The following is a 12,089-nucleotide window of genomic DNA, read 5'->3' as shown; positions in this document are numbered from 1 at the left end:
CCACGGAGCTCTGAGGCAGAACCGCGGCAATCCTGTGCTCCGATAGGCGGCCCCGCCCGCCGCAGGCCCCGTGTTCCCGGGCAGGCCGGGGCCGGCGGGGCGGTGACCCGGCCCCGCAGTGCGGCCGTGCCGGGGCTGCGCGGTGCCGCGGACCGGCCCTCCCCGCCGGGCCGCTTGTTCCCTCCGCGCCGCCGTACGCGGCCACAGCCGCGCCCGCCCCTCACGGCCCAGCCCGGCCCGCCGGGGCCGCCGCCCGCCCGAGGAGCCGCTGGGCCGGCTCGGGGAGGCGGAGGGAGCCGCGGGGCTCCATGCGGGGCGGCAGCGGCTCCAGCCCGGGCCTGCCCAGGCCGCTGGCTCCTCCCTTGGGGAAGGAGGGTGCGCCGGGGCCGCCCCCGCGGTGTGACGGGGAGCGCAGCCCGAGCGGCCGCGGGCGCCGGGCCTGAGCCGGCGGGCGTCGGCACCACCTCCGCGGCCCGGCCCGGCCCGGCCCGGCCCGCCCGCCCGTCGGCGGCCACAATGTTCTCCCTCAAGCAGCCCAAACCCACCTTCAAGTCGTACCTTCTGCCTCAGGTAACCGCCTTTTGCTGCCATTACCGACCTGCCCTCCCTGCCCTGCCCTGCCTGCCCCGGGCCGTCCCTATCCCTGGCCGAGGTGCCGCCGGGGGCTGTGCCCGCTGGCCCGGGGGCTGTGCCTGCTGGCCCGGGGGTGGCGAACAGCACCTGCAGAGGGGCTGCCGGGTCCCCGAGCCCTCCGTGGCACCGGGAAACAAAAGCTGCGCAGCCGGTTCGGGGTGCAGCCCCTCGGCCTCCGGGTCCCCGCGCCGCACACGGACAGAGCCCGCACGGCGGTCTGTCCGGAAGCCGGACTTGTATCAAAATAAAGTCTCGTGTTCATTAAAATCGGCCCGTGGCAGATTATTTTGGAAAGTTGTGAGTTGTGCTTCAGGTGTTTGGGCTCGCTTTGCTCGCAGCGCTGGGCGGGATGAGGAGAAAGCAGCGGGCAGCTGTGCAGATAGTTAAACTCTCACTTGTAGCCACCGCTTCGTGTTTAGAACGTGTCTGATGGCATAAATAAGAAACAAAGTATATCTATCAATTATGTATAGCGCATATAGTACTGAGTATGTCGAGAACCACCAGGACTTTTTGTCTCATCTGGATGTGCACTTGACACAAAGTGGTGTTTGTTTACTTTAGACAAGACAGGACCTCTTCTAGCAACATGTTTGACATGTTGACTCATTTTTGGTTTTTTCCCAATTTCTTAGTAGAAGCGAGATGTCGATGTAACACAGTTCTGGATATTCCTTGTCCTGGGAAATGGTTATATTGCTATCATTGTAGGAAATGTGGGTTATTTCACTAAAGGTTCCAGTCTTTTTATAGAAGATTTTAATTTTTAACGTTTGAAACTGAAGTGCAAGTAGGCATATGCATGTTCTAGGCCTTAGGTTTTTTTGAAATCTTTCCTATGTTGGAAAGCTGTGCATGTTAGAAGTTAGTAGAGTTACTTTGAACTTGAGTGTCTATATCTGTAAAACTTGTTGAAAATCTTGGGCCATTATGGAGTATCAAGCCAAATTGTTTTTTGTTCATCCTGAGACTTGTTATAGTTTGGGTTACTCAATTTGTTAAACATGAATATTTTAAATATTTTTTATTCTTTTGGTACAAATGTAAATGCCCTCAAAACTGTTAAAAACTCTTTCTATTCCAGCTCCTTAAGGTGAACCTTTTCGCTTAAAACAACTTTCTCTTGTGTACAAGCAGGTCAAGCTTGTGTCTGACTGTAAAGTTCTGAGCCTTCAGTTAATTATCTCTTTTTTTTTTTTTTTTATTTCAGGCTGATGAAAATATAGCATCAGAACCAAGGATTAAAAAACTGGAACCAGTACTTTTACCAGGTAGGCATGAATAAGGAATTTGACAAATACCTCTGTTGGTGTTGATTTTGGTATATTTTAATCTTAGCATTGTTCATTGAGGGAATATTGCTTTTGAGGAGAAAAAGGTAATGATGCTTGTTTCTGTAGAAACTTATTCTAACACACCTGAAACACTAAATAAGTACATAGGCAGTTTTGCCTGTGTGATGCTGTACTACATATAGAATAATGTCTTGGTTTTATTATGAGTATTGGAAATTAAACCACTGTTGAGTGTTTTTGCATTCTTGATAACTTTCAGAAGAGTACTGGTAATTACACTTTTATCAGACAGATTTTACCTGTGTGCATAACCCAGCAGCAAAGCCTGTGTCAGAGTCTTCATTTAAAATAAAAGAAAATAGTCACAGAATTTCCAGTATGTGGGTATGATTGACTTCTGTATTGGAAAACTTGTAATGCCATCTTTATTCATGTACTCTTATTGAATATGGTGCTGTTAGGTAAGTTTGGAATTTGTGTCTTCAGACCTAGAGAATAATATTTTTGGAGTGTGGATGAAATAAAGAGATGCTTTTATTACTGTTCATCATAACATATTTATAAAAATGTATGGTATTAATGACATCCATATTTTAAATAATAAATAATCTCTGGTAGATGACAGTTTGAGCAATGAGGATTTCTAAAAGCCTTTTTTCAGGCATGGAAGGAACAATCTACTGTTCCCAAGATTACTTTCACTGCAAACTGTACATCACAGTAATAAATTTGGCTTGCAGTTCCTAAGGATAATTTTGAGCTTAAAACAATGTCATACTACAATTTTTTTCTCATCATTCAAAATGTATGTTTAAAAATACGAATTTATGCACACACTGATGTAAGTATAAACAACTCTAAAAAACTATTTCTGTCACTGCTTTACATGGGCCTGTTGCTAATTAAGCAGTACTAATTGATATGTGATATGGGCCAGTGTGGTACCTAGGAGGCTGAACTACTGTGGCAGAGGTTCAACTGAAAGAGTAAATAACAACTGGCTGACATTCTTCATGAAACAAAAGAATGCAGAGTTTGCTTGAGGCATAAATGCCCTAAAATACATTGCTGAGATTGCTTGATATTTGAAATAGTTATATTTTCATGCTTGCAAAACCTCTGCTTACCACTTGGCATCTCAGTGATTGTGTTGCAGTTGATTTTCATCCAAGGCCTTTGACTCACAAGGAAGTGACTGCATGTTCTTCTCTGAGACATTCCACAGCAACTGCAGGGCAGTGCGAGAGTGCCGTGCTCCAAATGCAGCACAGCTTGCCTTTGCTGTGGGACCTGGCCAGGAGCAGTCACAAAAAGTAACTTCTGTGCTGCCACTTCTTGCAGTGTGGTTCATGCTCTATTTGTGGAACTCCAAAGTACTCTTAAAATGGTGTGACTGGGTTTGTTTTTCTCAACTGGCTTGTATTTATTCCCTCTTTGCATTATTTTCCTTGTTTGCACTTTGAAGTCAGCATTTGATGACTTTTGGGACATTTGTAGTAAGTTGCCTCAAGTTATGTAGAAGCCACAGTATGAGGTACCACAGATTTTAATTTCCACTACCATATCATTCTAAGGTATTATTTTGAATTATTTAAAAATAAGATTCACTGCTCTGTATAGCCACAGAGTAGCTCTGACAAAATCTGTTCATGACTCTGTATGAGAGTTGGGAGGGTGTTAGAAGTGACTTATTTAAAATTACCTAAATGCAATTCTTCCTGTTTGAAGTTAAGCACCAGCCTGAAGACATTTTTTTTGTTTCTGTCATCAGCTGTGCTGTGGAAAAGTGCATAAACAAGTACACTTTGTACTGTTGGATAGACTGGCTTGTGGATTTGTCATAGCCCGAGTTACTGGCCAAATTCCAACTCATTTAATTATATTAAGGCTGACTTGCACTTCCTTGTACATACAGTTTCACTATGGCATTCCTAATACCCTATCCTTAACAATTGTGTGAAATTGCTTTTGCTCTCAGGAACAGAGATAAACCTGAGTGGCTGAATGTTTGTTACGCTTTTTAAGGAGTGGAGTTTTTAAGGAGTTCTTTTGGAATTAAGTTACATTAGCACATGTGGGTACTGGCTTTAGTAATCTTTAAAACCTGCAAATGGTTGTATTAAACTTTTGATTCCTAAAACTTAGTGACTCTGAGGGAGCGGCTTGCTTACTAATTCCAAAGGAGCTAAATACCCTGCTGTCTAACTTGTATTTCTGTGCAGTGAAGGTTAGGACAAGGAGTTACAGGCTAGGAAATAATACATTTGGTTAGAAAATGAAGTGGTTTTTACTTGAAAAAAGAAAATTCATTGCAATCAACTTTGAGCCTATAGAGTTTGTTTTGAAAGTTTCCTCTGTAGTCCAGAGCCCACATCTCATCAGAATTTGGAGCAAAAGCGTGTATTCTCATGGAACTGTATGCCCTGAGGAGTCTGTTTATTGGGAAAAGGAACAGATATCATTTAAAACAAGTGAAAACCTTGGTTGTAAGGGACAACTCTGATACTGCAATAGGGAAAAGCAAGTAGTTTTATAGAATTTGGTATAATTTCATTGCAAAACAGATGATACAGGTTTGAGGTGGAGTTATAAAAACGTTTTCTTTTTCTTTCTGCTGTTCTGTTTTTCTAGTGTTAGCTCTGTGAGTGACAGTTTCTGCAGAATTAGTTAAGAGTTGGCCTCTGTAACAGTTTCCCTTTCTTCCCCTTTGTTTGTGTACATTGCTAGTTTTATAAGCATGCCAAAGAGGAAAATTACAGAAATAGCAGGTAGTCCAGCAGTCAAAGTGCCTTGCCTGGCTGGTCGGAAATTGGTCTGTTTACCTTCGGGGAGTGCGAGTTCACGTTGTTAAACCTGAAGGTGTATTTTGTTCTGGGGATCAGCTGTAGCCTGTTTTCCACAACTGTGTCTGTAGCCTTTCCAAGTCATCAACCTGATCATTGAAAAAACCTGTCCAGCACAAGTGGGCTGTGAATGCAGCGAGTCTCTGTGCTGTGAATGGCAGAGCAGCGTGCAGAGGTGCAGCACAGGGAGGGACAATGGGCCAGTCTGGTGTCTCTACTGGAACCAGTGCCACACTGTGGTTTGGGCAACACCAGGCAACGAGATCCTCCCTGTTGCTCACACAGGGCGTTCTGCAGCAGATTATGTAACCAGTGGAGCATCTGATTGTCACCCAGTGTGTGCTAATTTACTAGTAGATTAAGATTGTAGTTGTTACCTGTTTTTTACAGAAAGGCTGGAAATGGTTATTAAATTATAGACTAAACTGAATTACAATAATAGTTTTTCTGTTAAAGGCTTGTTCATGCTAAAGCAAGTTCAAGGTGCAGTGGTGGTGAGGTGCTGCTGAAAGCAGCTGTGCACAGGCTGTTGTGTCTGCCCGGTTTCGTGGTCAGATGACAGAAGTGACCCTGAGGGCTGTCACCGGTGTGGGGTGGGTGACCAGCAGGGCACAAGCACAGCTGGGCAGGGACAGCTGTCACCTCTGGCTGCTGGTGGCACCGAGGGACAGGGGAGCAGGGCAAGCAGCTCCAGCTGCTCCCTCTGCAGCGTGGGGAATATCCTCTTGAGGAGCCTCGTGGGACACCCGAGTGAGGAGTCACAGGATATCACAGAAACAGTGCTACCGTGTCCAGTTCCTCTCGCTGGATTTGTCTTACTTGGGTTTATGCTGTTGCTTTCTATAGCTGTGTAAACGTTTATCACCCACAGCTTCACAGGGTAACAAGTTCCATACTTTAATTATATGCTGTTAGAACTCCTTTTAATAGATTTATTTTTCTGAAATTACCACCATCCTTTGGATAAATCCTAGTTCTTGTAGGGCACAGCAAACATCAGGCCATATTCCTCCATTTCATGCAAGTTGTGATTTTTAGACATGTGTTCTATGTCCACTTTGTTTTGCCTCCTTTTGGCCTAATTGTCTCAGTAGGTCCTTAAAATGAAGTTTCTCATATCTGTAATCATCTTTTTGATTAATTCTGAACGAGTTCCTGTTTTAGGCTGAGATGGAATTATGTATCCTGTTCAAGATTTTTGCCATTGAATATATTCGGCTTTTATTTAATAATGCTGATTGACTTTACCACCTGTTTTTTTGATATCTGTTGGCTTTTTTTATATATATGCCTTTAGAAAGGCAAGTGACTGTAGAAATTTAATTTTGTGAGGTTTTTAAGACTGTATCATGGAAAGATTTAATCTTTTAGAAGAGTCTGTTTCTCTCGCAAGTTAGCTCCCAGCTTTTTTGGTTTTTTTCTGCTTTCTGCAATTCCTTGTTACATTGAGTCATGTGTTCCAGAGCAGCTGCAGCACATCATGTGATGTGAGAGGGAAACTCGCTGCTCACTGAGGCACCCTGGCGCGGTGCTGCCCCAGGTAGGTTCTGCCGACCCTGCGCCTGTTCCCCGGCGTTTGCTCTGCCCCGCGGTGTGCCCGGCCGGGGCGGGGGTTCTGCGAGCCGGGGCCCGGGTTAATGAGGTTAATGAGGTTAACGGGCTTAATGAGTTACCCCCGCGATCTGTCGGGTCTGCCCCGCTTGGCTCTTAGCAATCAGTTTGCCTTAGTGCCTCCGAGGGAAAACTGGGGTTGTTTACTTGGTGCGAGTGCTGTGCTGTCGGTGCCTTTTCCTGTGGCTGTTTCTGGAATGAGGTGCTGATATTCAGGAAGGCATTGCCGGATCTGCCGAGGGTGTGTGAGTGCTGCTGGTGAGCAGCGAGAGCCTGTCCGTGCTGATCGCCCCTGAGCAGAACTTGCCCGAAGGCAGCTCCTCACTGCTCCAGGGCCGCTGATTCCCATCCCCAGTGCTCTGGAGAGCTCGCCCAGGCGCCCTCCCTGTGCAGCTGAGTAAGGCTCTTCATATTGCAGGGTCAGGCTTTTGCCCTGCATCAAGTTTTTTATTTGAAACTGAGGGTTACTGTGAAAATTCATTTGTTTGTTTTTAAAATTAAGAGGTGATATAAAAAAGAAAGCAAAAAAGTTTTGTAGCTGCAACTTGTTTTCACAAATCAGTGTCATACAAGAGCATGAAATTATTTTCAGCATTTAAGAATGGCCAGATTAGAAGATCAGAATGGCAATTTGGAAAATAATGCAATTCCCTGAAGCTTTTTAAAAGTTGATGTTTCAGGTTTTTTTGTTGTCTGTACAAAGATTGCCAGAAGTTTTATGTAAGTTATGAGAGTTTTGAATTCTGGATTTGAAGCCTGAAACAACAGGTTTCTGCAAACTAGTTTTTCATACTGCAAGAAGTTTAAAATGAACCAAACATTTGACTTAGATTTAGAATGAGATGTCACTTACAGTAAGTATATACTAAGTACTCTTTTCTGTTACAGCTTTTTTGCTTGTTTGGCTCAAAATAAATTTTCAGACGTGGTTTGGGTTCAGTTAATTGCTTGTTCTGTGTTTGGGTTTGATTTTTTTTAAGGACATAAGTACAACCAAGGCGGTCTGCATGCAGAATCTAAGTACGAGATACAATCTTAGAAGTAGATTTTGCTGGATGGAGGAATTTTGTCCTGCCTTTTGTTATAAAAGGCATTTCTTAAAGCTTCTGACTAGTAATATATTTTAGTATTTGTAAACATCTGCAAAAATAATTTCCTATATGCAACAGATTAGCCATAGGCCAATATGGGAATATTTCCTTGAAGCTAGAAAGATGACTCTCTTTTAAAATTAAGTATTTTAATGTTTTTACATGTGCATTTTGCAAAGAAGTTATGAAATAATTGGTTTCTGCCCACTCTGCCCACACTTACTTAGTGCTACAAGCCATTTAAATCCAGTAGATTCTGAATTGTCATCTGTCCAAGCTACTGGGGGTTTTGTCTCTTGACAATTATATTTTCTTCCAATGAAGCAAGTCTTCAGTGAACTGATTCCAAACTAATTTCTAAACAAATACTTCTGTATTAATTTGTTTGTTAAGCCAAACCTGTATAATTTAACAAAGACTCGGTAGTACATTAGCAGTTCAGCGTCTATAGCTTGTATTGGTAACATAGTTATGAAATAACAAACTGAAAACCTCAGTCTTCCCAAATTGTTCCTGATTATATTGTTTTGGCAAAGTCAGGGTTTGGGAATCTGTAGTTTATGTAGCCAGAGTTAAAAATATGCAAACACTAAACACACTCCCTGGTCACTGGCCTGTCTATTGTTCACACTACAGAACTCTGACCAAATCATCGTTAAAACTCTTGCTGGAGGGGTTCTGGTGACAAGAGTTTATTTTGATTTGGCCCAGCTATCCATATAGATGCCCACAGCAGCTGTTTATTATTTTATTTTTCTCACACACAGGTGTGTTCTTATTAACTACTTCATGCTGACACCTTTTTGTGCAACCGAAGAACAAGCCAGATCAGGGCTAATTCAGGTGAAATTTGAACTGACAAAAAAGGAAGGAAAGATCCATTTTTAACTGGATCAGTTCTCTGAGGAGACGAGCAAAGTCTGCCATAAATGGCAGTGCCAGCACAAGGCTTGAGGTGGAAGTGAAGGTGGAATATGGAACTGTTTCTATTTGAGTGGTAATACAAGTTCCTGGATTAGAGCAACTCTGTAAGCAGATTTTTAGTTTGCTGCAATACTTTGGTTTCGATCTGTTTGATAGCGAGAGCTTTGCTCCAGATGATGTTCCCTTCTTGCCATCTGAACTCCTGGTTTGTTGCCTACTCTACATTTTTGTGTCCTTCACTGCGGTTCTGAGATGTGGGGAAAGCTTTTGTGAGCATCCCATCCTAGTTCAGAAAAGCAATTATCTGCTCATGTCCCAGCTGTGGGTTTGTTTGGCTTTGGTTTTGTTTTTTGCAATGTTCATAAAGATTAGTCATTACTGGGCAAATACTGATTTTAATCTTGTTATTGTGCATGGGAAACACAGAGATGATCATTGAAGACTTACCAGGAAGCCTTTATTTTTTGCTACTTTTTCCCTTACTGAGCATTAAAAAAATTATCTAAGCTCTTTTTTTCTTAGCACACTAGAGAAACTAAAATATTAATATATGATATTTTAATAACAAATTTCTAATAAAACCGGCAAAGCAAGCTCTTTTGGTACTGTGCATTTATAACACACCACTCTCCAAACAGTGGTCAGAGTTGTTCTTTGGAATCTCAGGTTCTCCTGTTAAAAATTAATGCAAATTGTTTTCCATTCCACAATAATCACAGAATTGAGCTGTCCTTTTGGAACAACCATGTAGGAGCTCATGAAAATCAGAAAATAGGTGAAAGACAATTATTTCATGAGCTTACAAATACTTTATTTTTTCTTAAGTTTGGAAGTGCCTTAGCACACTGAACAGAAGATTCATTTAGAAGTGGATTAGAGACATTTACATCTAAATGCTTGATGCATACTAATAAACTCATACAAGTTTGGTATTCTCCACAAGAGAGCAGATAAAGGGACAAAAATGTTGTAGATTTCAGTTACTTATTAATGAAGTTTTTATTGGAAATTCTTACTTGGGAAATTCTTAAAGTTAATGATTTGCCAAATATTTTACAAGTGAACTCATTATTGTGCATTCTTAACAGTTAAATAGCTACTTGAATTAACTTGAGCTTCTCTATTGTGAACTTGTGAGACTTTGTTTCACATTAACAAGCTGGTTTTCTGTTCTCTTACTTGGGTATAATCATTACCAGCATTGTAAATGGGAAACAGGAGTTCAGTTTCCAGGTGCTAGTTGTTTAGGATTTAGGTAGAAATTACATGACTGCTTGAAGTACTTAATAACCTCTGTTATTTTTATGTCTGTTAGACATTGAACATATCCATAGAGCTTCAATGCTCATTAAAGAAAGTTTATTCTGATAAATCTGTTCTTGTGCTTCTGGTACAGCATTGGAAAAGTTCCCTTAGCAGCATGTAGGGTACCTGCAAACTTACTGAGCTTGTTTGCGTTATTAATTTATGGAGTATGATTTCAGCTGCTCATTGCCTCTAGCCATTATCAGATTTTTCATGTGATAAAAATACTGCCTGATAGCATTTTAAGATGTGTATGTGTGTGTGCCATGCCCCATCTCTCAATACATATATGTATTGATCTCTGTGTATATAAAATACTGCTGGGTTCCTTTAATTGTGTAGCACTGTTGTGTTCCGTCAGTATTTTTAGAGTTGTTGAAAACTGGTCAGTCTGTATCACCTCCTGCATTAATGAGGTTGTTGCTACTCAAATCAGCCTTCTTTCCTGAAAAGTTACAAATTGCTACCTCTATTAGATAAAAAAAAAAAAAAAAAATTAAACTTGATCCTGTGAGGCAGGGCACCAAAAGTTACAAAAACATAGTAGTGAAAATGGCGTAGAACATCCTTTATTGTGGGAGGTTAGTGATTGTGTTTGTAGTTGTGAGGAGCCAGCTTGCCCCAAGGCTGGTGCAGAGTGGTGTGGCTGCAGCTGGGCAGAGCACGGCTGTGCCATCCAGTGCTCCTCCTGCTCATCCTGGGCTCAGCAGCTTCTCCTGCCTCTCTCCCAGCTCCCACGTGCTCCCAGGCTCTGCTGCTGCTCTTTAGTTTGGTTGTAGTGGGTAATGCATTATCCTGGATTAGACATACCATGAATTCTCTTAGCATCCAAAATTTGAACCAGTCAGATTGCATGTGCTTTTGGGAGATTTAGCAGAATTTTTCGGAAGTTTAACAGTTTTTGAGGCTGTGTTAGGTGGAGAGTGTATTATCTAGATAGATCCTTCAGTATCTCCTGTTATTTTTGTGATTTGTGTATTCAATGTAGAAATATTTTTATTAAACATGATTAGGCTTTCTCTGTAAGGGTGGCAACCTGTAATTTCTCTTCTGGTTTCCTGTCAAAGTTTAAACAAACTGCTCTCGTCTCCTGAGATCATTCTTTGACTCTTGGAGTCAGATGGAAGTGTTGACTGCTGTTCCGTGTCTGGAACAGCTTGTGACTGTTTACTGGAAAAAAGCAGCAGCTCCATTGTAGAAATGTGCAGTGTAATATCTCTGAATAGCTCTGTTGTTGTCTTGGGTAGGAGAAATCACCTACTCAACTACAAACACAAGAAGGGTTTGTTGTGCAAGTCCTGCCCTTACTACTCGTGTTGTTTATCTACTTCCCTACATTTTCATTTTGAAAAGTTCACTCTCTCTCTCTATATATATATGTATATGTACACACATATATATATTGCTCGTTATAGATGTCCAAACGAGGGACAAAAGATGGATCCCATAAAATTCCAACCTGCATCTTGGAAAAAAAAAAACCAAAAAAAAAACCAACTTCTAGAGGTGTTTGGAAACCTCCTCTATTAAATTTGCAAACTTTCTCATTCTTCGGCTGAAGTTGGAATGCACACAGTCTCTGTCCTGCCATACCTTAATCCTTAGGTTCAAAATGGACAGTTCTGGGTTAGGGCTACAAACCTGAGAGCAGAAGATAAGCTAGGCCAGAAAATCCAGAATGTGTTTGTGTTGGATGAAATGAAACTGAATGCAGTTGCACTAAAATAGGATTAGAATTAACATGTGGCAGTGTAGCCACACAATTATGAGGAATGAAGGAGGGAAGTAAAAAGGACTGGCTTTGGAAAGAGAATGATGTAGCAGGCATGTTATAAACTGTGGTAAATTCAAATTGAAGATATGTGAATATTTTTCATTTCTTTTCTGTTTGGTTACGTCAAAATAATGAAGTACTGAAATAGTTTGATAATAGTAATTTGCTTTTAGAAGTGTCTCCTGTGTGATAGTAAAAAATATACTTAGTAACAGATAAGTGAATGTTACCAAAAAAAGCTATGAAGTTGCATTTTATTTCATGGTGTATTTAGCTCTCCATATTTTTTAATTAGAAATGCAGTGATACATTGTCAATATGTAGAGAGAGAGGAATAGAAATTACTTATCACTCAGTTTATGTGGAGGTTGTTGATCTTCACACACAGGAGGTGACTTAGAACTTCATGTTGAATAGTTGAAGACTTAATTACCAACACTGAGGAGAAATTGCTTCAATAAATGGTCTGGGCTTTTGCAGTTATTTAAGTAAATACATTATTTGAAGAAATGTTGGGCATTAAGAAGTTTCAGGCCAGACATGTATTGAAACATTTTCATTACAATGTTTAACAGAATTCGGGCTTGTCATTCTCATGTACCCCATTATTACA

The 12,089-nt window shown here is 41.5% G+C and overlaps 1 protein-coding gene across 2 annotated transcripts in view; it reads left to right on the top strand.

The window, feature by feature from the left end:
* The first annotated feature begins 204 nt into the window (after positions 1-204).
* MTMR10 (myotubularin related protein 10) overlaps positions 205-12,089 on the top strand; it is a 35,631-nt gene continuing 23,746 nt past the window's right edge. Inside the window, exons 1-2 of one of the 2 annotated variants that reach the window (XM_074549479.1) lie at positions 205-570; positions 1,844-1,904. In XM_074549479.1, the coding sequence (XP_074405580.1) occupies positions 517-570; positions 1,844-1,904 (115 nt within the window). In that variant the 5' untranslated portion in view covers positions 205-516. Of the gene's footprint in view, positions 571-1,843; positions 1,905-6,229; positions 6,312-12,089 lie in introns of those variants that run through there. The other variant, XM_074549480.1, reaches the window with a different exon arrangement.

The sequence above is a fragment of the Zonotrichia albicollis genome, chromosome 11 (genome assembly GCF_047830755.1).
Source record: "Zonotrichia albicollis isolate bZonAlb1 chromosome 11, bZonAlb1.hap1, whole genome shotgun sequence".
In the NCBI taxonomy this organism is placed as follows: domain Eukaryota; kingdom Metazoa; phylum Chordata; class Aves; order Passeriformes; family Passerellidae; genus Zonotrichia; species Zonotrichia albicollis.
The sequence above is the reverse complement of the archived record's forward strand: the minus strand, read 5'-3'. Positions and strand labels throughout refer to the sequence as shown.